General features: G+C 38.5%; 1 protein-coding gene across 2 annotated transcripts in view; it reads right to left on the bottom strand.

Moving 5' to 3' along the window:
* Positions 1-404: 404 nt before the first annotated feature.
* timm50 (translocase of inner mitochondrial membrane 50 homolog (S. cerevisiae)) overlaps positions 405-26,805 on the bottom strand; it is a 55,344-nt gene continuing 28,943 nt past the window's right edge. The window contains exons 7-11 of one of the 2 annotated variants that reach the window (XM_048264856.1): positions 22,035-22,139; positions 13,050-13,148; positions 8,306-8,462; positions 1,718-1,824; positions 405-1,012 (exon numbers count right to left, since the gene is read on the bottom strand). In XM_048264856.1, coding sequence (XP_048120813.1) covers positions 914-1,012; positions 1,718-1,824; positions 8,306-8,462; positions 13,050-13,148; positions 22,035-22,139 — 567 coding nt within the window. In that variant the 3' untranslated portion in view covers positions 405-913. Of the gene's footprint in view, positions 1,016-1,717; positions 1,825-8,305; positions 8,463-13,049; positions 13,149-22,034; positions 22,140-26,805 lie in introns of both variants that reach the window. The other variant, XM_048264854.1, reaches the window with a different exon arrangement.

The following is a 26,805-nucleotide window of genomic DNA, read 5'->3' as shown; positions in this document are numbered from 1 at the left end:
GCAGATGAACCCTAATTGAATATGAGGCTTTTAAAAAAAGAAAAAGAAAAGTAACTGGAGGTCAGCAATCTGGTTCAGGTGCTAGTGAACAAAGCCATGAAGTTAGACAAAGGAAAGTGCAAATAGACTCCAAAGCAACAAGATTATGAGGACAGAACAGTCATTTTCAGTTGAAAGAGTGAAGAATACACCTACCAGAAATGTAATATATGCTTAATGTGTGTTACGATTATGAGGGGTCCTTGGAAAATTAGCTTCCCAAAGGGGTCCCTCGTCCCAAAAAGTTTTAGAACCCCTGCTTTAAGTTTACCACTGCACTTTAAGCTACTGCATGGCAATCAAATTCAGAAATTTTAAATTGTTAAAAAATATAGGTAACTAAAATGAATGAAAAGAAAACAAAATGAAAGTTGCCACAACTTATTTATTGAAGAATAACTGGATAGGCAACATTAATAGCACTATACAGTACACCACAAGCACTTCAGGCAACAGAGACGGACACTGACACTGGGTCTGATGAAGGTCTGAACTTCAACACAAACATCCCAGTATAAGTCAGCTACCCTTTTATTACAGTTGAGTTGAGTGTTGCCTTAAAATGTGTATACCCTCATTTATGGCCAGTCTTTGCAGACATGTTGTGTAACCTTTATGGAAATATGAGCCGACAGTTGTCAGAAAGGAGCCCACCCACATATTGCCTGTGAGGGCAAGAGGACCAGTGCTGTCTGTTACCAATATCCATAAAGTCTCTTCACTAATGTTAAATGAAGGAGGTATCCTGCCCCCAATTCAGTAGAGGTGACAAGATGGGGCTTGCTTGTGTCCGCTTGTATTTCCAACCCCATTCAGTGACTGTTTCTTTGGGGTCCTCTTCCACTGGTGGGTTATATGTGTTTTCTGTATTGCTTCATTGCTGCTTTGATCTAAACCAGCGTCCAGCAATAGAGCCTAGAGAGAAGCCTTGCTTCTTCTGTTGAGCCAACTCTGATTGTCGCTGTTCTTCTTCCTGCTTTTATGAACATGAGAGGAAGAATTAATGTACAAATGTACAAAGGTAAGCATGTAGATTCAGGGTATTAGTATTAATTATTAAGTATTAGTATTAAGAATGCTTTGCTGCGATTAGAAAAACAGTAATGCTGTTTAAAGGTGTGTTCTGGTTGGGCTGCTTCGTGTCAATTCAGACTTGTCTGGACCATCAAATTTGTTATATATTTTTGAATGGATTGAAGTTATACACAAGACCACATATAATGCTTTCATTGTTGCCACCTTGATCACTTTCACATAGCAATTATCACTCAAGTTAAGCTCCACTGAAGAAGTGTAGTTTAGTACCCAACTCAAACAGTAAGCACAAGACTAATACAAAACTAATGCAGAGTAAAACTGTTTCCAGATCAACCAACAATGTTCTTCAGCTGTTCAAGTTAAATTTTAGCACAGAATATACAAATCAAGTTTTTTCTAGGTACATCTGGGAAGGTACAGCTCCTGAAATCAGTAAATCAGTCTAGTGGAAAACTGTGAGCATATCTATTCTACAACTGTAAGTCTTATACTGTGAACAATGTGAAATGAGATCCCTGTTTACGCCGTTGTCAACTAGACACATACACATTTCAATGAACACATTCATAATGTAGATACATCCTGGAAATCCATTAAATGTCCTTGACCTGATTAAATGTATTTCATAGGCATAGTTTACCTGTGCCAGCTGTGCTTGTCTTCGCTTGAAGGCTTCAATAGGGTCATCCTCATGGGCATAATTCTCCAGCACTGTGCGTACATCCTCAACTCCACTGATTGCAATGGCTATCAGAGACAGAATCCCATTGTTAGGATTTGTGCACTTTATGAATGGACTGAATAATTGGTACAATAGTAGTCATCAATATAAGACACTTTCACAAAATGCTTAGTGTGATTTGCTCAGTAGTGGTATAGCCCACTAAATGCACAGATCAAGCACAGCAACTGAACTTTGAGCAAACAGTTACCACTATATCTGCATGGATCCGGCACAAGAATTAAACTCTGATTATCACACATTTGACTGAAAAAATAAAAGCATCACTTTATTCTGTGGTTCCCATTAAGCACTTCAGTTATATAATCTTATTATGACCGCCGCTAGCGAAGCGGTCATATAGGGATTGTCAAAGATTTGATTATTGATTTATTGTATCTTTCGACTGTCATCTCATTCTCTTCTGACCATAACCTAGGCTACTAACAGGAGCTAAGTGAGTTAGCCACAACACGTTCGCTAACGTGATGGTTTTCTAATGGAAAATATATACTTGAAAGATAACCTGTCTATGATGCATCCCAAACACCGGGCTGGAACATTTCTGCTCAAAGTCTCAAAAAGCATCTGAGTTAATGTTCATTCCCAAACACCCACTAGGCTACTTCAATCTTCTATTTTCAAAAGGTGATTCAAGTAAGGAAGAGCATGGCTCAAAGTAAAGTAACTAGGACTGAAACTACATAAAGTGAATAATTTGTGTCAACTCGCCGCAATGTAGATTTATTAACGCACCCGTGATGATCTACATCTCCATAAAACCAAATGTTTTAGAGCGCACGTTGAGAGATGTATCCAGGGCAGGGCTGTACCTACACATATTTGTTGCACGTGCTACAAAAATCATTCTTTGCGATGGATGATTTAGTACCAACGTTACACCGGTCCGATACAGTTTTGCCTAGTATAAGTAAGCAGTGTTGTGCCTGAACGTGTTCATTGAACGAAAGTTCATGAACTCGTTCATATTTTGAGCGAACGTGAACTGAACGTCCTGTATTACTGCCTGATGAACGTTACAGTGAACTTGTTCATTCTGGTGTCTGTGAACGACACGCTCTTTCAGTTTAACTTTGTTCAATAGGGTGCCAGATTTCTACAGAGCCTTCCACGCGAAAACCCGGCTAAAACACCGTAAAAAGGCCTTAATTTGGCACCATTGAAGGTGGACATTGCTGGTCTGCAGAGTAAAATTATTCCCGGGGCATCGTCGGATAATTTGCTGCGCAATTGATCAAGGAACCGCGGACAGAAAAAGAAAACAAACATTTCTGCAATTAGTAGGAAATACTTGTTAATTTGGTGTCATCAAACATAGAGGCATAGAATTAAGTCGTGGTATGAGCGTTTATTCAATGCATGTGTGTGCATGTTGGTAGCAAAGCTAAGCTTCAACCTATTGGAAAGCTATTTAATTATGAAAAGACATTTAATAGAATGACGTGGATTTATGCAACTTCCATAAAAAACAGAGCACAGACTATATAAAACTAGCCTAGAAATCTAGACGCGCCCCTAGCGGCAGCAAATTATATTTAAATTATATTATATTTATTATATTATATTTGCTGCCAGGGCTAGTCTAGCAACTCTCCGTTGGCTTGTGAGCTCCAGAAATCGAAACTCAATCAGGCCAATGAAATCGTGTATAGAGTCGTTAGGTGGGCTTAACATAATGATTGATGGCAGAGTTGCAACGGTTTGGCTTGAATTCCCTGCTACTTAAAAAAACAAGATAAGATGGATGTTGCTGTTGGCGAACAGTATGACACGAGTTAAGCTTTTATTAAGTTGGCAAACGTTTGAACTAGCCAACTAGCTCCGCTGGTGGGAAACGCATGGGACTCATAGCGCTGCCGCTGTCCTATTGCGTGCAGAGGGAATTTGAAAGACAACTGATAATCCCGCCCCTCGGACTGAGCACTGCGAACGGTGAGTTCCCAGACCCTACATTTTAATGTGGGTCTGGCTCGTCAGGCTAATATAAAACACTGTCTAGCATTAAGTATTAAAGTCAGCCAAAAGCTATTAATTAGTCTTAGTTAAAGATCTCCAGATCAGTGATTTATGCATGATCTGATCCGCCATTTACCATTCACAAAAGCTGGTATTGTGTTTCCTGAATCCTTACATTCAGGCATTCAAATGAAATGTAATTAAATAGCATATAGCCTAAATATTCTATCAGTGTATGATGCTTGCATGAGGGAAACATCCCAAAACAACGGCACCCATATAATTGGTGTTGTTTTAAGAAGTATTTCTCATGCAAGCATCATGCAACAATACAAAAACAATTAAACTATTGTAGGACTAATTATATTTTACATTAGTAAAGCAGTACTCTGATGTGCATGTTTTCACAAACTTTAAAGCACAAAAATGTACTGTTTTGAAGTGCATGTATAGCAATATAGTATAAAAATAATAATTGGGATATCATTATGATAATTTGATGGGGGAGGGAGGAGAGGGTGGGTTCATGTAGGTGGGCCCTATGACCCCAAAGTATGCCTTGACTGGCCCTCAGGTCAAAGAAGTTTGAGAAAGGCTGATGTAGACGACAAAGCAGCAAGGTTGTATGGTCATTTAAACGTTAAGTTTTATGACAAGGTCAATGAGGATGGGAAAAATCGTACATTTCTGTGCAAACTTTGCCCGCACTTCAGTCACCCACAGCAAACCTGAAACGGCACATTGAACTGAAGCATCTGGCTAGCCTTTCAAGGTATGTGCAAACCAATGAAAAAAAATCAAAAAGACTGTCAAGACATCCTCAACCCAAATTAACTGCATTCTATATGGGCTGTGGCAATAATTTTGAAAAATAATAGCTCGTAGCAACATTTGAAAAAAAAAAAAAGAATTATGAACTAGTTCATTTTTGGAAAGTGTGAACTTAGTTCACAATTTTGAATTATGAACTGAACTAGTTCATTTAAAAATTTGTGAACTAAACTTTGAACTAGTTAACGTAGAAAGTGAACTTTCCCAACACTGTAAGTAAGTATATATACTCTTTTGATCCCGTGAGGGAAATTTGGTCTCTGCATTTATCCCAATCCATGAATTAGTGAAACACACTCAGCACACAGTGAACACACAGTGAGGTGAAGCACACACTAATCCCGGCGCAGTGAGCTGCCTGCAACAACAGCGGCGCTCGGGGAGCAGTGAGGGGTTAGGTGCCTTGCTCAAGGGCACTTCAGCCGTTCCTACTGGTCGGGGTTCGAACCGGCAACCCTGAAACTGGGGGGTGAACACGTCGCAGAGGGGGTGCCAGTGTGTGGATCTCTCAATCGCAAAATTAAACAATATTTCCATCGGGCACCTACCATGGACTAGGCTGGGTGAACCCAGCCTGATCTGCCGGCGATTTGTTTTCGATTTCTTAAAAGATTGAGCTTGGTTTGGCGAAAGCCAGACTAACCATGGACCTCACAGTTGCAAAATGCAAGATAACATGAACCAGCCTTTTTTGGCTGCATGAACAAGAACAGACAACAGCTCTTCAACTTGGCCCATTAAAATACGTATGAACAGTCTAGTGATGCATTTCATGAAGGCCCTTTTGGACATGTCAGTTATTTGCACCACTGGGTAAAACTGCATTTTGTTTTAGACTACTGATATTTCATTTGTGCATTGACAATAAAGTTGATTATCATATGAACTAGATGACTAAACTCTTGCATATGTAGAAGAAGAAGAAACATTCACAAAAATCCATGACATGACCTCTCCTCTTGATAGCCGTTGAAAACTGCATGGAACTGACAGGGATTGTTTTGTTTTGTTTTAATAAATAATAAATAAATAAATAAATAAATAAATAAATAAATAAATAAATAAATAATGCTGCTACCTTCTGCTTTTCCCAAATATTAATATACTCTTTATGTATCAGATATGTTGTAGGACAGGACAGGAATTGCCCCAATGACCCTCAAGTAGCAAATGAAAATAAGCTCAAATTAAAATTTAAATTGAAATAATAGCTAAAATTCAGTATGGCATTTAGAAACAAAATAGATTCCTTGATAATAAATTGATAGAATAGTAGGTGACTGATCATTTTTCTGTATAAGTACTTTGTCACTAACTATTATGAACAGTTGTCAGTCTTTACAGAGGATTTACACTGTATTTTTTTTTACTGTAAAGGTGACTGCTTGCCTAGTTGAAATATCTCACTGGTGCTCTTTCCTATCATTCAAACTCCAGCCATGCAAAAAAATGGAAGAGTGTGCATGTTTGAGGATTGCTGAAGAGTGCTATGGAGATTGCATTATTTGCAAAAAAAGAAACATTCTCCAGTGCATCATTACTGCATATGATGCTGAAAGGGAAGTGGACCTAGGACAAATCCTCAGCTATGAACTGATTAAGGTCCCTGTACTGTAGCTATTGCAGATAGCGATGGTTATTTGTGAAGTGGAAATAAGTCTTTCCTCACTCAAGTGCTGTCTAGCAATGTGGAATGTCCAGTAGATCACTGCAAAAACTGCTCATTCAACACTGGTAATAGATGCTCAAGATCTAGTTAAGTATTTAGGACACCCATCTGACTAGCACATTTAAGAGGTATGCAGGAAAGTTTGTAAGAAACTTTTGTATAGTTATTTGGTATTTGTTATGTGGTAGCAGATGATGTTAACTATCAAAGAAATAGACCTAATGTAGGAATGCACACAGATATTGCAACATATAATGGTGTAGGCCTACCTGATTAAGACCCGAGTGGTTAAAACATACTTATTAAATTACACTGGGAGCAAAGAAGACTATCTTCACTTTTTCCCTTTGCAACTGTCAAAGAAATCCCATAAACACGGGAAGGCCTAGGGTAGCCTACATCAGATGGCCTAAAGATCAGGTTCTTCTGCATAGCATTAAGTGATTTGCATGCAGTAATTTGAACACTGACCTTGATCTAGCCTACTTTGGCTATTTAAAGGTAATTTATTGCCAAAACACCACACAATATGAATGAGCTATAACAAACAATAAAGGACTTATTCACACACAAACTACTATTTTACTGACTATAAAAATAATAATTATGTAGGAAGTTTAGAAGTTTAGAATTGACCAAAAGTGCACAAAATTGAACTCAAATGCCTTAATACACTTGGAGGAGGCCTGCGTCCTTTCTTTACCAGATATTTTAGGATTTGGATATAGTTTCAGTCGAGTATCAAGATATTTATGGCAGATATTGTATCGAAGTCATCATTTTGGTATCGTGACAACACTATGCCAGATCCACTCTGTTTTCTAGATGTCGAGGATCGGAGGCTCTACCACCAACAAGTGATGCTGCTCAATGGTATATTAGAAGAGCACATTATCAAGCTCTAGTATGGAGGCAAGCACACATACCAAATCCAGTGTTACTAGAAGTAAAATGTTTTTTACTTGTCGGTTGTTGCTGACGGTAGATGCAGTTCTGCATTAGGCTTATTCCCGCTATCTAAGTTCATATGTACTGTAGGATATATTCTGAGTTGAAGGTTATCTGTGCAACTTGTTATTGTGATGAAATGCATTAAACACCACATGAGTGACTCACTATGTTAGCAATAAAAATATGGTTGTATTTTGAATAGAATTTCCAAGTTTATCACATGTTAACTGTAATCATGTTCCCATCCCTGAAGATGACATCAGGGACACACAAAGAACATTTTAATAAATAACTGTTGTTACACCTGATTTATTTAAAGACCATTTAGCCTAGTCTGTAAAATAGTTTTTAAACATTTTAAAGTTGTTGTTATATTATGGATAGGGCTGTCAAACAACGTATTTTTACATTACAATGAAGTGCATAACAAACATAAATATATTTTTATTAACTATGTCAGTTTACATGTAACAGTGTAGGAGTGTAAACAATGTTTAGATTGTATATTAGAGCTTAAACTTGAAGTGCTTCAGTGATATTTTAATTCCATGTCAACTGAGCCGACAAGAAACGGTGCATCAAAAGATTAAAAAAGTAGCAGCAAAAGAGGGGGTTGACAACAGAAGAAGTGACGCTGTAAAATAAAAAATCTTTGGTGGCACACGATCAAAAAAATTAAAGCGTCATGCTTACTCCCATCACGATTAATATCTTAATGCTGACAGCCCTAATTATGGATATTACTTTGCACTGGGGACATAGTAAACGATAGAGTTTTTTTTATTCTTTGCAGTCTGAGATAGCAAGAGGTCAGAGGACCACTGAGAGACGGTTCACAGAGATTTTGCAATGGACACGGTAGCTGTCTTCAGGGTTGGGATATATGCAATTTGCAGATAGGAATATGCAACATGCAATTTGTAATATGAATTTCTTCCACTCATAATAAAGTCTTCACATGCAGAAGTTGATCATGGAGCAACATGATTCATACCACAACTGTAACACAGCATACTGCTATCTCAACAGAAAGCATAGATGTCTAGGAGATACATTCTAAAGCAGCGAAACAAACATACTTTTCAGAAACGCAGCCAAGTCGTAGAGAGTGCGGTCTTCAGAGTTTCCATCCCACTTGTGAAGTGCCATACCGTTGAAAGGCTGCAGGCTGAAGGCCTCTCTTTTGCAGTCTACCACGATAACTTTAGAGGTGTCCCTGTTTAGACAAGATACATCCTGCAAAAGACAAATCCTTTTCATAAAAGTAATACTGTAATCCATGTAAGGGGTAACGGCGAGATGCCCCGACATACAGAATTAATGGACTAGGTAGAGGCCAAGAACTCCTCCGCCTTGTCAATTAATTCAGTGTACCGGGACACCTTAAAGGTTGTTATCCCACTCATTTCCCGATTACAACTCATGTATGTAGGTATTTACAGCATACAAAGGATTCAAGATATTCTTAAAATAGTTTTAAATCTAGACTTTCAAATCTTATATGATAGCAAACATTTTTAATGTGGCAATAGAGCTAGTTAATTGCAGCCATTTTTCAATGACCCAGAAACAAATTCTCATAAAATACACACTTGGATAATACTGATCAACTAACATGTAAACGGTACAGATATGTATTTTTATAACCATCTCTAATACAGGGCTTGTCAATGTTTCTTGTGTGTTTTGTTTTCTTCAATGGTTTGGGTCAATGAAACCAAGACACTATTTCAAATGTCACACAAATAGTGAAATTTCATCCAAACTGAAAATCCATTATGAATTTATACATAAAACACACATTATGTGTGTATGTACATTAGGTTTGTAACAATACACTTACCTCACGATACGGTCCAATTCACAATTTTAAGTTAAAAAAACGATTTTGTCATGATTATATTTTTCAAGAGAATAAGCTGCAGACAAATTATGATTTATTTATATAAACTGAGGAACACAATGTCTCAACTAGTTGTTACCTAAGTGCCCCAGGTAATGCGTATTCTGTCTTATCCGGCACCCTGATGAGGATAATAAATGAGAATAATCATTTTGCCCAATCTGAATCCAATTTAACTATCATTACTAATTATTTTTCTGACATCTGAAGTCGAACAAGAGAAATCAAAAGAGGATTACGCCCTATTTTGTTCAAAAAAGGCATAGACTGAGGTGGAGCGTGTCACCAGCTTCAAGTTTCTGGGTGTCTACATCTCTGAGGACCTCGGATCCTCAAAATCTCTACCATGATCAAAAGGCTCACCAGCATCTCTTCTTCCAGAGGAGACTAAAGAAGGTCCACCTGTCTCCTCAGATCCAAGTAGTTTAAGTTTCAAGTTGTTTATTGTCATGTACTCATAAAAGGAGTCATGAGTAATGAAATGATTGTGCTTAAGAGCCAGCTCAATGTTAATTTAAATAAATTAAAAGTAGTAATTGAACAGGTATAATGTGTGTGTGTATGGGAGGGTATGGTGTGTGCATGTGTAGCCCTTACACTGATATCACACAAAATTTGTGCGAAGTGGAGACGTCTTTATGCCGCATCATATGTCTAAAAACGAAGTGAAAATTTGCCGGCCAGGGTGTTTGTTCACATGATCCGTGATTTTGGGGAGGCAGGACCAGCTAGCAAATTAAAACATGACGTGCAACAGGGGGCATGCAGAGTGATAAGCGCAGGCCGTATTATGCGTGGGCCTTCTGATGCAGTAGGTGTGATATTTTCAAAACGATGGCGGGAGAACCGACTGCACTGCTGCTGCGCACATTTTTAGTACCCTAAAAATGCAAGTGAAGTTGCTTTGCATCACAGTGCAGTACTATGTGTCAATGCTTAGAATGTCGGATTCTTGTGATCAACGTCTTCGAACAATAAAACGTAATTTGGAAGAGAAATTGAAGAGAAGTACCTAGGGAGCAGTTCCGTTGAAAGATTTCAGATTTTTTAGCACTATTACTCAATCTAAGCTGAGCAAAATTATAACTCAGACTGGCTCCTCAACATGTGCTTTGGATCCAGTCCCTACTAGATTCCTCAAAAACGTATATGATAGCTTGACTCCCTTTATTCTCAAGATAATAAATACCTCATTAGAAACAGGTATTTTTCCGACTGCTTTTAAAACCGCTTTCATGAAACCTTTACTTAAAAAGTCAAATCTTGACCATACTATCCTGAGTAACTGCAGGCCTATATCAAACCTACCTTTCCTAAGGAAAGTGCTTGAAAAAGTTGTTTGTAATCAGCTTAATACCTTTCTCAACGAAAACAGTATTCTACACAGAAACAGTCTAATGTCTAATAGTCGATGATCTCAGACTTGCTACTGACTTAAACAAAGTCACAATCCTTATTCTTCTAGATTTGAGGCATTGTAGCATTCGACACCATTGATCATAACATTCTAATTCACCGCCTTGCGAAGTGGGTGGGTCTCTGATAATGCTCTAAACTGGTTTCAAAGCTACATTACTAGCAGAGATTTTTATGTTAGTCTAGGAGATCATGTGTCTGTAAAACATGACTTGCCTTTCGGTGTGGCCCAGGGGAGCTGTCGTCCTCTGCTCTTTTCCCTATGCTTCCGTTAGGAAACATCATAAGTCAGAATAATTTAAACTTCCACAGCTATGCATATGATAACCAATTATATATTTCTGTGGAGCCAATTAACCCAGATGGCCTTTGCTCCCTTATCACATGCTTAACTCATTGAATGCCAAGCTGTTTTCAGGAGCTTTGTCCTAGAGTGCCAGCAATCTAGACCATTGTTGATGATTTTTGTACAGCCACAGCATATTCTGTGTTATAGCTATGAACACATACAATAGCTTGATTAAAAGGTGAGACTTTAAGCCTCGTGGGTGCAAACGTGTATTTCTACGCCTCTGTTCTTGAGAAATCCCAAGCTAAACAGTGGCTAGTTTTCATCAAAATCGCTGTTTTTTTTTCTAGAAATGGAGATATAACGTCTTTCATGAAATATGAAGTGTTGCCTGTTACTTCCTTGTGTGAACTTTCCGGGAAGTGATCAGCGAGACCTGGCGAGACTGCCACCTAGTGATAGACCCACGAAAATGGCCTGGTTTTGACCTGACGTGCATGAGTCACTGATTCGACCCAAAGCGGCAACCGAGTTATGATAAAATGTCCAGATAAAATATCCAGATTGTGCGTTTTCATGAGTTTCACGATCGTCATATATTTCATTTCCATTCATCACAGAGTTAACAAAATCACATATAAGGTGTGTTAGAGTGTCTAGTTTCGTAATTAAAAAAAAAAAAAGCTAAAAACGTAATATTATTCAACATTCAACTGCTGCCATTAGAGCTACAGCCAGACAAAAGCAGATGGGCTCCCCCTATTAAGTCAGGTTCTGCTCAAGGTTTCTTCCTGGAATATGGGAGGTTTTCCTTGGGATTGTTTCTATAGGACATGCTTGTAGGGGGTTAAGGGTTAAGGCTGCCAGCTTTCCGTTCGTTGTGTTCCTTAAACGTCTGTATATAAATTCATATAATCACACCAAATACTAAGAACATACTATGGACATGACCGCTGTATTTTTAAAGTATTTCTGATATGTTGCTGATTGGATCATAAACGGCCATAGCAATGAATAGGAATGACTGAAGAACTGGTAGGAAATTGTTGGTTATTTTTTTTCCTCTATTATTGAGTTAAATGTTCCAAATGTAAAGCACTTTGAGCTGCATTCTGTGCATGAAAGGTGCTATACAAATAAAGTCTATTATATTATGGTTATTATGTGAAACTACCATCTTATAATAACAAAAAAAAAATGACATTCTGTTATCGTCTTTTTTTATATGTCTTGCACTGTAGCCTACACTGAACTTAATATATTTAGGGCTCTATTTTGGCGATCAGAAACGGATGGTCAGAGGCGTAAAATGAATAAACATTCATATAAAGGCGAGGCCAGTCTACATTCACTAATTTAATGGCGCGATTGTGTGATCAAAGACTGGGTGCAAAAGGGTTGTTTTTATGCGTCTTAAATCAGTCATGGGCGTGTTTTGGGCGTAACATCCTTTAAACCAATGAGAATGACATCGGTCATTCAGCAAACAGGGCATCGGTATTTTGATAGTCAACTGCGCATTTGAAGGAATCTGTTTGCAGGCAAGACCGTATGGAACAGGGATTCCACTAAACCATTCATTACTTAAACCTGTTTGTAACTAGCAGAGTATAGGCTACATGCATCTGCACTCGTCTATTATTTGAACTCATATTGCCTCATAGGCAAAGTGAAACTAACTTCACTGTGGTCAATTTCATAGTCAATGAAAAAACAGTTCTACACAGTTAATTACTTTCACTATAGAGTTCGGGTGACTACGTCACGTTTGTGTAGCAACGGCCATTTTAGCGGAACGTTATAGGAAGATTCAATGATTTCTAATGAGAAAGTAGTTAGCGTCCAGAGGAGATAAGAAAAGAACCGTGATGTAAGCAAATGCGAGCTTCTTCACAACGAGATGTACAAGAAGGCAACAGAGTGTTAAAGACCATTGAAAGCTGTAGACTGGCTTCTGTTCTGTGGGCTGTGTAGCACTGAGTTAACATGTTTTGTGTATAGCACTGGATCTACTGAATTTCATTTCAATATACATGTACACAAAGGAATATTATTATTTTAACGTCTTTATTTTATTTACATTTACATTTTGAAATGACTTACAGTATGCACACTGTTAGTCCAGGGGAAATGTTATACCATTCTTGATTGTACAGAGGTGCATGATAAAATAACAATAAAAGCAATCTTGAATCTTGAAAGAAGGGAGACTCACCTTGACATGATGTCCCTCCATGTAGCGTGTGGCATCTCTGAAAAGGCGGTACATGACAAAGCCCTGGGGGTCTATGCTGTCAATGAGGGGATATGCTGTCTGGCAAGAGAGATGGGTAGCCACAGAAAATTAAACATAAGGAATCTGACAATCTGACATAGGACCATTTTCAGGATATGCAAATTGTATAGCAATGTTCTAATACGTTCACTTCTCCAATTACACTGGTATTCTATAAAAAACCACACCCGGCAGGTGACTGGTATGACCTAATCATCAATAACCACTACTTCCAAACTCTCATGCTAAGAAACGCTCAAAATCACACATGGATGCTATTTACATGTTACATTTATTCAAAACGAGTACTGACAGTATGGTAAAGAATTTGCGGTTAAGTGCCTTGCTGAAGGTCACAACGGCGAAACCCACAACTTTTCAGGCTATTGCATGCTAGCCCAGCTCTTTAACCACTATGCTACCACCAATTGATTAGTCACACTAGGAGGTACATTTACCCATGTAACCTTTGTAAAACTAACCAACTTCCCACCAATGTCATAAATTACCAATGTAATAATTATCTGCACATGATAATGCTGCAAACAAACATACATGCTTGCCAATGTAATAAACTTTTTTTTTTCTCCCACCAACATAATAATTATTATGATGATAGGAAGTTATTACGTTTGTGTGACTATTAAAAAAAAAAGTTATTACATTAACTTCCCACAAATGTAATAAAGCACTGATTTAGTGAAATTATATGTTTTATCAGTTGTAAGAGTATGAAAGTCTTATATTCTTTTATTTGGACAGCAAAACTTTGTAGACCCCCAATGTGGGGGGCGCTAGTGAGCAATGAGCTGGTAGGTCGCTTACCCTAATAGCTCCCGCAAAAGTTAGGTTAAAATGGTTCTAATTTGACATATTTCAAGCAATTGTTATATAAGCGGTTAATAACACCTAGGACATTAAATTCACTAACTGGACTAGAGATTGCCTCTACTATTAGGGGAGAACTTTCTGCGCTTAAAACTGAGACTCCGGCTGCTGTTTCAGCCCTGCAAGCCACGAGTGCTCAACATGGTACAACCATCACCGATCTGGAACACGCGGCTTCGCATACCTTAGATACTGTAGCCAACCTCCAGTCGGAGGTGAAACGATTGTCTACAGAAGTTAAGTATCTGGTGGATAAATGTACAGATCTGGAGGGGCGATCCAAAAGACAGAATGTGAGGATTGCAGGCTTGGGACGGAAAGGGGCATGGTGACGGAAACTTTTGTTTCAGGACTCCTGAAAGAAGTGTTGTCCTTGGAAAATAAACCACTAGTTGATCGCGCCCACAGGGGCTTTGCGAAAACGGCCGGGTGATAAGGAACCACCTCGCTCACTCATAGTCAGACTCCACTACTTTCACAACGTCACAGCAGTCCTCAAAAGATCGGCCGAATTAAAAAGACCTCTCCTACGACGGACAGAAAATTTGCATTTTCCCGGATTTTACTCCTGAAGTGGCAAAGCGTAGAGCTGCATTTAATAAAACCAGGGAGATGCTTCGAGATCAACAAGGAGTCCGATACGGAATGCTGTACCCAGCGAAGTTGAGAGTGACATTTAATGGCACAGAGACGGTGTTTACGGATGCAAGCAAAGCTCAAGAGTTTGCCGAACGTCACTTTGGTGATGGGGCCGCAGGGCACCGAATGGCCGATGGAGGTGGCCCGGTGCTGCACTCTGAGGATACATTGGAGCAGTGCTGAATAAGACCTGTTCCTCATTGCCACAGGTCTAAAAAAAACTCCTGACAACTTGTATGGGTGATTATATTTCGATTGAGTTCAGGTTTTGTTTAGAATAAACCGCTTGTGTTTTTCAGCTGTCAAATTTGATGAGGCTACAGTAGCCTAAAATAGATTACAATTGCGGAGCTATCTATAACATAGCTTCTTTATTAGAAGTGTTAGGTGAGGGAAGTTAAACTTTACTAATGTTGGTGTGTTGTTTCTATTTAGCTTTTTGTTTTGTTCTCTTCTATATAACCTCCGTATTGGAGTCGCGCCTTACTATGAAGGTTTCCTTTAGTATAGGCAAGACATTTGGGGGAGGGAGGGCGTGGGACTTCTTTATACATGTGGGAATGTTTATTACACTTATGAGGCATAACATGATCTGGCCTGAGCCTAAATTATACAAGATAATGTAGCACAATTTGGGAGGGGGACATTAATCAATGTGGTCACTTGGAATGTTAAAGGGACACCAGGCAATGTTTTCGTGTTAATTAATCATCTTCGTAAGTCGGTATATGGTTAAATGACTCATTACACGGCGAATGAAGACTCTCTCGCCCGCCCCTATTGCCTGTAGGCAGAATATCCCGCTTGCAAGTTCAGTGTATCGTACCCGCCGACCGAAGCAGGATCTGTTTACAGCACAGAGGCAGGCTAACGAAACGCTAGCGATTGTTGCAAACGTGTGTATAATGGCAGAGCCGGCGAAGAAGCAGTGAAAACCCTTGACGGAAGATGCAAAGAAAAGGAAAAGAGCTTCAGACCGAGCGAGGGGGAGTTTCTTAGAGAAAAAGCATCAGGCTTGCCTGGTGTCCCTTTAAAGGTTTAAATCAGCCAGTTAAAAGAGGCAAGGTATAAGGACATTTAAAGAAACTGTCTAGTGATATAATTTTTCTCCAGGAAACCCACTTGATCAAAAATCAGTACACTAAATTATGATGTAGATGGATTGGACAAACCTATCAAGCTGTGTGTGCAGTTAAATCAAGAGGAGCAGCTATTTTATTCAGAAAAGGGACTCCATTCATTCACAAAACAACTATTGCTGATAAAGAAGGCAAGTTTCTCATAGTGGCAGGGGATTGAATTTGAATTTAGTAATGGATCCTTATTTGGATCGTTCCTCATCTCGTAGAGCGCCTCCTTCAAAATGTAGCATTTTTCTGAAAGAATTTTTAAGAAAATCTAATCTATGACATTTGGAACGCGAACTACTTTTTGGCAGACTCCAAATTTGTGACACTCAGATACAGTTGATTATCATGATATAGTGATATCAGATCACGCTCCACTCTCACTATCCCTACGATTTGATGATCTACCTCAGTGTGACAGATTGTGGAGACTTGATCCAAGAACTTTGAAAGAGCCAGAGTTTTGCATGTTTATTAGAGAACAAATCAACTTTTTTTTGGAGATGAATGATCTACCTGAAACTTTGCCATCTATATTGTGGGAAACTCTGAAAGCGTATGTCAGAGGATGCATTATATCATTTCAAGCTGAGAGGAAAAGGAGGAAACGGGCTGAATTAGCGTAACTTGAACAACAAATTCACCTTCTAGATAAAGATAATGCTGCACGTCCTGACGAGAATATTCATAAGAAAATACTCTCTTTGCGGTTTAAATATAATAAATTACTTTCAGAGCGAATAGCAAGGGCATTCATGTTTACACAACAAAAGTATTTTGAATTTGGTGAAAAACCTCATAATTTATTAGCTAGACAACTTAGAAAAATGGAAAGTGATCGTACAATAAATAAAATAAATTCTGAAGAAGGGACCTGTTTAACATCCTATAGAGACATCAATCTTAGATTTCACCAATTCTACAAATCCCTGTACTCCTCTAGGACCTCAGGGGAACAGTCTGTTTTGGACTGCTTTCTGGACAATTGTAATCTTCCTATGTTAGACCAACAGGACCACAATCTACTTAATGCTGATATTTCTATATCAGAAATACAGGAGACAATTAAAAACATGAACAATGGAAAGACTCCAGGTCCTGACGGATATCCCTGTGAGTTCTACAAAGAATTCAGTGACCTTCTCTCACCATATCTACTAAAAATGTATGTACAAGCAAGCAAGGATGGCAGCCTACCTCCCTCTTTAAATGAAGCTATTATAACTGTACTATCCAAAAAAGGAAAAAATCCAATAGAAGTGAGTAGTTATAGATCAATCTCATTATTGACATCTGATCAAAAAATACTTGCCAAAACCCTGTCTCTCAGACTTAACTCTTTAGTTAGTAAACTCATTCATCCTGACCAGACAGGTTTTATACCAAACAGACACTCCTTTTTTAATCTTAGACGTCTGTTCAATATAATCTTTTCCCAGAGCAAGAACTCAGATGACCTAGCTATCCTCTCCTTAGATGCTGAGAAAGCCTTTGATCAATTGGAATGGCCTTATTTATTTTCAACTTTGAAGAGATATAATGTTGGTGACCGTTTTGAAAACTGGTTGAAGGTTCTTTATAACAAACCCTGTGCCAGAATCTTAACCAATAGGATGCTCTCTCCACCTTTCATTTTACACAGAGGCACTAGACAGGGTTGTCCCTTGTCCCCGCTACTTTTGACCTTAGCCCTTGAACCGCTGGCACAGACCATTCGCTCTGATGAGCGCATACATGGATGCGGTTTAAATGATCCCTTAAGTAAGATTTCTCTGTATGCGGACGACATTTTGCTGTATGTTACCAAACCTTTGTCTACAATTCCAGCCGTACTGGACATACTATCTAAATTTGGAACATTTTCAGGTTACAGGATAAACCGGTCAAAAAGCGAACTTCTGCCTGAAGGATCCAAAACCTCTCAGCTTTGCAGAGATTTCCCTTCAAAATAGTATTACAGGAATTTACATATTTAGGCATTAATGTCCCTAACTTCCCATCAAGCTAACTTCCCCCCTTTGGTATCTAAATGACAGAATAATATTCAGTTTTGGAAATTGCTTCCTATATCACTAGCGGGAAGAGTTAATACAATAAAAATGGTTTTCCTACCTCAAATTCTGTATCTTTTTCAGAACATTCCCATATTCCTTCCCAAGACTTTAAACAATTGGATTCAATTATAGTTCCTTTTTTGTGGGATTATAAGACCCCTAGAATCAGGAAAGCCCATCTTTGCAAACCTAAGTCAGATGGTGGACTGGCCCTCCCAGATTTTTTTCTTTATTACCAGGCTTGTGCTCTTCGCACGGTGATAATGTGGCTAGATCATACTTTTACTGATCCAGTTTGGATCAAAATGGAGAGAGGAGTGTGTTCCACATGACGTTGGCGCTTTGGTGCTTGCACCGACACGAGTTGATAAGTCATGCTACAATCATAACTGTATAATTCATAGCATAATCCGCACCTGGAAACAGATTAAAGCTAAATTCAATCTGAAGTCCTCTGGGATGATGCTTTGGAGAGCATACACAAATGTTCTGCTAACTCAAGGCACCGTCTTATTCAGTTTAAGGTGATCCATAGACTGCACCTTGCAAAAACGAAACTACACAGAATTTTCCCAGACATCTCGCCCATGTGTGATAAATGTAGGATTGAAGAGGCCTTTCTTATTCATAGCTATGTTTTATGCCCTAAATTGATTTTGTTTTGGTCTGGGATATTCAGAACCATATCAGATATGCTGGAGACAATACTGGATCCAGACCCACTCCTGGTGGTGTTTGGAGTCTCTGATAAAGTGTATATGCTATCACCTTGTCAACAGAAACTGTTGGCATATGCTTTGGTTGTGGCAAAGAAACTTATTTTGCAGTTTTGGAAAAAAAACTGAGATCCCATCTGTTAAAATGTGGTTGGAAGAAATGGTTAAACTCCTACACTTGGAAAGGATACGGTTTGTCCTGTCAGACAGATTGGAATACTTTAATAAGATCTGGTCTCCCCTTCTTCAATATCTTGACCGAGTAGGCTAAGTTTTATTATGATACTAATTGTATGCCTCAGGTGCCATTACATATCGGGAAGTCCCAGGAGGGGTGGGTTGGGGTGGGATGTGATATTTGTGTTGTTGTTTATTTTTGTGTATTTTGTTTGTTTTTCTCTGTATTCAAACTTGAGAATGTTTTGAAAAATGTATGAATACGGATGATTCCTCAATAAAAAAAAGATTTGAAATAGCCCTAGTAGAGACACATTGGGGGTCTGTCAAACGATTTTTTCCCCCCTTAATCGCGATTAATCGCTGGATTTCTGTAGCTAATTGTGATTAATCGCATATTTTTAACACATGTTTAAATTGTTATTATTTTGCATTTCAGAACTTTCCAGAAAGTCCATAGTAACAATTATTAGCAGTGTATCTTGATTGGGAATCAAATGAATGCAAAGAAAGTTACTTTATCAATTAACACATATTTGATTATTTCAAATCAAATTTCAAAAGATGTGCAGCGGGCCTGAGGCAACACATTGTCTTAATAACAATATAATATACTAATAAACCGAAAATACTCTGTATGTTCATTATCTTTGAGTTCAGTTGAAAATAAAGAAGTTTGAATATTGAGAAATGTGCCAAAAGAAACAGTTAAAAATTTTCCAAAAGAATGAAAACTGTTTATACCAACTCAATATCATGCTTTTATTCCACTGCTTGGTTGAATTTCCCCATTGTCCTACGTAATTTAGAACGACCATTAACCGTATGTTATTTGCACACCTATGAAGTAGATCCATTTTTTTGGCCATATCACAGGTATATTAATTCGCCGAACTCGTTGTTAAGTTTAAATGAACTGTCACGTTGCATCCGAGCTGTAAAATGCAGACATTCAGAACATGGCAACATTGTAGCATATGACGGAGGTGGCTTTTAGCTAGATGGATGACAGCAGGCTAAGTAAAATAGTGATGTTTCAAAGCTAAAGTTCATCAGAATCTTGGGATATGCCCACTTGAAAACGGGAGAGATAGCACTAACGACTGGCCTTTGGCCGTAGCAACCATCCATTTAGAACTAGTAACGGCAGTTTGTCCTGCAAGTTGAGAAATTAGTTGATATGTGTCGGAAGAAATTAGTTCTACAAACAAGACAGTTTTAGCGATTAAAACTAGGGCTGTTAAAATAACTGATTAATTTCGATTAATTAATTTGAGAAAAAATAACTGATTAAAAAAAATTTGTGCAGATTAATCGATTCTGTATGACCTTTGACCCTGAGCCGTTCTAGTCAGTAAAAATTAGACTGTAAAATGAAGGAGACAGAAGAAAACATGCTGCCTGGATCATTGATTGGAACATTTACTTTTAAAAAACAGCCTGATGTGTTGATAAAAAATAAAGTGTTGAAAATAAAGTCCTCTGCAATGTCTGCAGCAAGGAATTTACATATCACCGGAGTTAATCAACTCTATAGTCGCACATCAATGCAAAGAAATAAGTGTTGACATTTATGGGACATGCCTTGTATGTGAAAAAAAAAACCTTATTTGAACAGTGAAAATAATAATAAAAGAGTTTTTGAACTTTAATGTCACTAATGCTGATTAATCAATGATTCATTTGAATTTAAATATTTAAAATCCTTTCACAGCAAAAAAGAATTTAGATTAATTAATAACAGAGTATGTAATTAATTAGATTAATTTTTTCGATTGACAGCCCTAATTAAAACGTTTAAATTGTAACAGGAAATGAACACAACGCCAGTGGCAACAGTGGAATAAGCGGGATAATGGACTCCACGGCGGTCTGTTCACAGAAATTAATGCACTTGCGAGGTTTAAACGGCCCTCCGCTTCGCGTCGACAACCTCGACAGTGCATTAACTTCTGTGAACAGACCACCATGTCGTCCATTATCCCTTACATAATTGTTAATATTGTGCTATACAGGTGGCACAAACAATGTTAGAGGTTATGGACTAGTCATAGGCTATATTTGAATGGAGCTAGAAAAAAAAGATCATTATGAGAATGTTTGGACACAATGGGCTTAAAGGGGTGGTTCAGGATTTGACATAGGACCTCATTTCCAAGTGTGATATTTATCAGTGGAGACCGTTTTCAACACATTTCCTCCCGTCCTTCTAGTTGCAGAGTTCGCAGGTGCTAAGCTAGCGCAAGTCATCAGTATGTGTTAGCCTGCCACTAAAAGTCTTACCCACTCCACTTACGCAAAAGAATCAGTGTCTGCTTTGGCATCCATTGAGATAGATAGATAGATAGATAGATAGATAGAGATAGATAGATAGATACTTTATTGATTTCATTTATTATGACCGCTGCTAGCCCATAGCCCATGTTTTTGAATTTACATTTTTTACTGGGGGGTGAAACATGTCGCTTTAATCGCAACCATCTTCAGCTGACATGTTCTGAACTGCACTTGCTTTTGATGTGTATGATTACTCTCACAGTCTCTGGGCACATGCCAAGATTTGTGGAATACAATAAATGCATTTGTATGTGTGTACATCTAGTGACTGTACACCCATCGGCCTGTAGATGGTGGTGTTGAGCGAAGGGTTGAGATTGAGATGTTGAAATGTACTTTCTGTAATAAAAGGCAGGACTGTCACACACACAAGCAAATGCATGAACATGTGCAAAGCAAACACACACACAAAGTAGCACATGCACTCGCACAGTAGCACACACTCTCACACAGTAGCGCGCGCACACGCACACAAATATTTACATCCTGCAAATGTGATAATTATTACGCTGGTGGGAAAACAGCAGCCGTTATTACATTGGTGGGAAATTATCATTTTTGCAGGATCATTACGTTTAAAAAGTGCAGATTTTTATTCCGTTGGTGTTTTATTACGTTGTTGGGAAGTTAAAAAAACATTTTTTTTAAAGGTACTATTGGGTTCTAAGATTCCAAATTTTCTGATATATCGTTTTTTCCAATCTCTCTCTCTCTCTCTCTCTCTCTCTCTCTCTCTCTCTCTCTCTCTCTCTCTCTCTCTCTCTCTCTCTCTCTCTCTCTCTCTCTCTCTCTCTATATATATATATATATATATATATATATATATATATATATATATATATATATATATAGAGATATATATAGAGATATATATATATATTTTTTTTTTTATGTATATGTCTTCCAACCTAGCTTCAAAAACGTTTGATCACATGGATTTTCATTCATTTTCAATTTTTGTGTGAAATTGAGAAGAGGTAGGCTCACCATGCCGGTCTCTGCTGTGAATATGACAATCTCATAGAGTGGAGCCAGTTGTTGGAAGAGGTAGTCTATGCCAGGTCTCTTTTTGAAACGCCAGCCTGTGGCAAGCTGTGGAGAGGGACACAGAGAGACACTGAGAGAAGCACAGAGGGCATCACCTGAATGCACCACTGCCATCCAAATATTCACATACAGTTCCTGTAGATCAAACTACAAAAAATACACTAAAACACTTCCATGGGAGTCAAGAGCAAAAGCTCAATGAAGTGTAATGTTGTCTGCTCACGTTACCTAGGATGACTCAAAACAAAATTACAAAAGAATCCACAAAGAAATTAACAGCATAACAAACATAAACTTATACAAGCCATGACTAAGAATGAAGGAATAAGATACAAATAGATGAGTCTTTAAATGCTTGTTGAAGATCCTAAAACTAATCACTGGAACCAAAAGCATTAGGTCAGGGGTGGCCAAACTTTTTGACTCAAGGGCCACATTGGGTCTTGAAAATATCACCTAGTTGCCACTATAGGCAATAGTCAAGCCTTTAAAGTACGCAAAAGAAGCAATCGGTTCCATTTAAAAAGAAGCCGAGTTTGTTTGTCTTTTTGCCAACCTTTTGCGTTCTTGAAACAAAAAAGACATTTTCATAACCGAATGTCTTTTGCAGTCAATTTACATCTGTGTTGGTACTTGTTTTTCACTATTGTCTTCAGTGTTTCCCATTCATTGACTAATCTGTGGCGGGACGCCACGCATTAATGTTCTATGTTTAATTTAAATTAAAAAGACAAGATCAAATCCTTGCATTGAGCTGCGCTTTTTACGCACGTAGCCTTTTCTTGTCCTGCCCCGCCCTCTCTTGTAGCCCGCTGCTCCTCCTCTGCATGTGCATTTAACAAAATATTCACCATTGTTGAAGGATTGTTGTTGCCACATAGAAGCATTGCATAGAAGACGTGTGGATAAATTGCTATTAAATCCGCTTAGCATCGTGACCATGCTGCGCAAATTTGTTCAAAACTGCTGCATTGAAGTTAACTCTGCTAAGGTCTGATCACAACATAGTAGACTGCATTGAGGAGACTAAACTAAGTTATGCAATCAAGCAGTATCTCAAAGCTAACGTTAGAATACTGTTTGGATGTTGAATTTAGCTTTCGTTGAAGGGCTCATTTTATTGACTCTGACACTGAATGTTTGCAAAATCCCGATGTAAATGGAAAAGTGTTTTCCAAAATTCAAAAGTGCTTGTCCCAAGGAGAAGTACAAACCTTTATTTTAACTAAATATGTAGAAAACGTTATGAATTGCATCCACACATCAGCAGCCTTTTAACTGTGATTGCAAGGGTTCCCTCACGAACGTCTTAAAGTTACAGGCACTCAATTAGCCCCCCCCACCCTTGTCCAAGTCAGCTACCGCCACAAATTGAATCCAATTCTGTGGGAAACACTGGTCTTAGCTGGCCATGGCCAGGATTACTAACACCCCCGGTCATGTATACAGTGGCCATTTGGCCTCTGCTCTCGCCACCCTGTTGAGAGCTTAACTCAATCCTGGGCCTATCTTGGACCACAGGAAAATGTTCTGAACTCTAAGATTTGTGCCAAAGGAGAAATTATAATCTGCTCGTATTTGATCAAAGGACTTTTTCTCCACTACACAGGAGGCCAAGATAAACTAATTAGCATACAACACAACTCAAATCCACCAGAGCAGCTACTCTGATGGTTACCTCTGAAATCACTGTAAATGTATGTTGTGAATAGTACATTCATGTTTGGTCTTGAATTAATACTTGTAATGTGGGCAACAATCCCCCAAAAATTCCCATAAAGGTTAAAATCTGAATATAAGGAACCTGACTATTAAATATTTTTTGTCTTTGCTCTTGCCTGTCTCTGATCTCACTGGCTCTTCTCCTCTTCTTTTCCTGCTACGAAGGCTAGGGGAAAGCTTATGCGGACCTCTCCCTCTCTCTCCCTCTCTGTCTTTCTCTTTATCCCTCTTATTCCCTCTCTCTTTCTATCCTTTAGTATTTGGGATTGTAATCTCATGATTTGGTATACAGTTTCATCTGGTGTATCTGTTATTCTTAACCAAAAACACAGAGATAAACTTAACAAATTAACAAGTTAAGCTTCCTTTGTTTGTTATATTGTTACAGTAGACTATGTAAGTTGACTTTTACATTTAACTGAAGTGGTATTGATTACGTTTACCTTTTAAGATTTATTGCCCAAATAAATTCATAATTTGCTTACCAATCGTATATCCCTAATTCTCATACTATGCCATGCCATGCTCTGCCATAGCTGATAAACTAGTTACTTGGTAATTGATTCGAGATACAAGTTATTAATTAAATGGAGTCAGATTGAACGAGTTTGTTCCTCGAAATAACTTTACCAAATTTCAACAGCCTGTCCATTGTTCATACACGCGATCAACAGGAGAACAGCCCAACGTACTTCTCATCCACGTGAGATGCGCCGAGGGCCTGCTCTCTCCTTACAAGTGAGGATAGCCCGACGTGTCTTCATGTCGCGTGGGTATATTTTCCCCTCCGTACAGTGATGGCCGCGATGCGATTTCTCTCCTTACAGTTGTACAACTTTCTTGCTACTGGCTATAACAGCGATAGCATAGACAGTTAGCTTGTTTAGAGTTGATTCCATTGTTGCAAAGCCTGTTTCCAGGCTCAACCATTGTCACACTATGGTTTTTACAGTATAGTTACCATTCATAAGCATTGATATGGAATGGTGATTAAACTTTTTTACCAGATCTACTTCATAGGTGTCCCGTTTTTCAGAATTAATAGCCACTTCACCAGCCAATCAGAAAACAGTATTTCTTCTCTACGGGTGATAAAATATATTTAATTCTGAAAATAACAAAAGTTTGATAAGATATAAATGTCATGTCTATCAACCAGGACACATGGAAATGCCCATGCACTTGTGAAAAATGGTTTGTGAAAAAAAAGAGCCCTTTATTAGCTTTAAAACCGCATTTGGGTTATATTTTGGCAATCTTAAAACGGATGGTCACTGGTGAATAGTTTAAACAAATTTCGGAGTTTGCCCGGTCCACATTGGTTGTGGTTTAGTTATGAAATGTTATCAAACGTCTGGCGCATGGCGCAAGAAGGTGGGCCTTATGTTTCTTAATCAGTCATGGGTGTGTTTTGGGCATAATATCCTTTAAACTAATGAGTGACATCTGCAAGCAGCACAAATTCAAACAGCGCATTGGTATTTTGATGGTCTCCACTTCCACTAAACCATGCTTTACAAAAACCTAGCAGAGTATAGCCTAAAGGCATCTGCACTCGTCTATTATTTGAACTCATTGGGAAAGTGAAACTAACTGGGTAACGTGGTCTCATAGTTAACGACAAAACAGTTATACACAGTTACTTTCACTATTGACTGAAAATAGGTTATCATCGAAAACATAGCCTGAAAAAAGCAACACTTACCAATAATGTTCAAATGACTGAATAAAAAACATAAAGGACATTTATCCTGCAGAAGAGTTGCTGTTTACAATGGGCATTACTTCAAATTGGCCGGCTTCATGCGTGATTCGCACGTGACCTCACGCGGGATCAGGCGACTTTAATTTGTATTTCTCCAGTGACGCTGCAACAACCAAACAACCGCCAGATGGCTCTTGTGAGCAGGGTGTCTCGTAAAAAGAAATGGAGCCTGGAAAACCCTACACAGACTTCACTACAGACTTTAGCAGACTTGTTTAGAAATAATTTAATAGCCAGAAATATGCCTGCCCTAATAAAGAAATAATTGGTTAACTGCGAGTGAATCCTGTTTGCAGCCGTAGAAGAAATGTATACACCCTGGCTGTCAGTAGACGAAGGAGAAGTGCACAGTCTACTAATGCGCGACGCTGCAGCTCAGCGATTTAAAATGGCTCAAAACCACTTTGTATTAAGTTTTAATGACTCAAAAATTACAATTTTGAAGAACACGTCAGGTTCATTAAAAAGTATTTTCTATGTGTCAGGAAAGGCTTCAGAGGCTGGGTTACAGTTAACACGATAGTAGCCTACCCAAATTTCAATAGCCACAGAATGGACTTCGTTATGTTTTAGGAATCATTAGCCTACAGTGCATGCTTTAGGCTACTTCAGCAGATTTAGTTAGTTTATTTGGAGCTCCTTAAAATAGGCCAATTGTTTTTCATAAGGGTTATAGGTTTTCAGAACAGACATACAAACATACAAACCACTGGGGCAGGTAAGAGCTAGCATTCCCCAAATATACAATCAGATACGGTGGAATTTGTATAGGCCCTGACCGTTAAAAATAAGAAAGAGTATCGGACAGATCATGTAATGTGCAGTAGCCTATAAGGATACATCGTGCTGATTTGAAGTGACCTATAATAACTACCAGTGAGCCGCAGTCTCCCTGCAGCTGGCACAGCGCTTCACTTTTTTAACACTGCAATATGCATACATGAAGTGCGTCCAAATTCACCCATTTTCTCTGTTAAACTCCTCGAGAAGTACTCATCACACATGTGTCACATGAAAGAGTCTTTTCTCATCTTTTAAACGGTGCTAGCCACTTGCTGTGATAAACGGTTCGCGAGGAAAAGAACTTTGAGAGATTTAATAATTATTCTCTGCGCCCATCATCACATCCATTCCTCTCGGTGGAATATGTCGAACACTCACAACACATGACAAACCATATATACAGCAGACCTACCGAACACAAAGGTGCAATGCATTCCCATG

The sequence above is a fragment of the Alosa alosa genome, chromosome 15, assembly GCF_017589495.1.
Source record: "Alosa alosa isolate M-15738 ecotype Scorff River chromosome 15, AALO_Geno_1.1, whole genome shotgun sequence".
NCBI lineage: Eukaryota > Metazoa > Chordata > Actinopteri > Clupeiformes > Clupeidae > Alosa > Alosa alosa.
The sequence above is the reverse complement of the archived record's forward strand: the minus strand, read 5'-3'. Positions and strand labels throughout refer to the sequence as shown.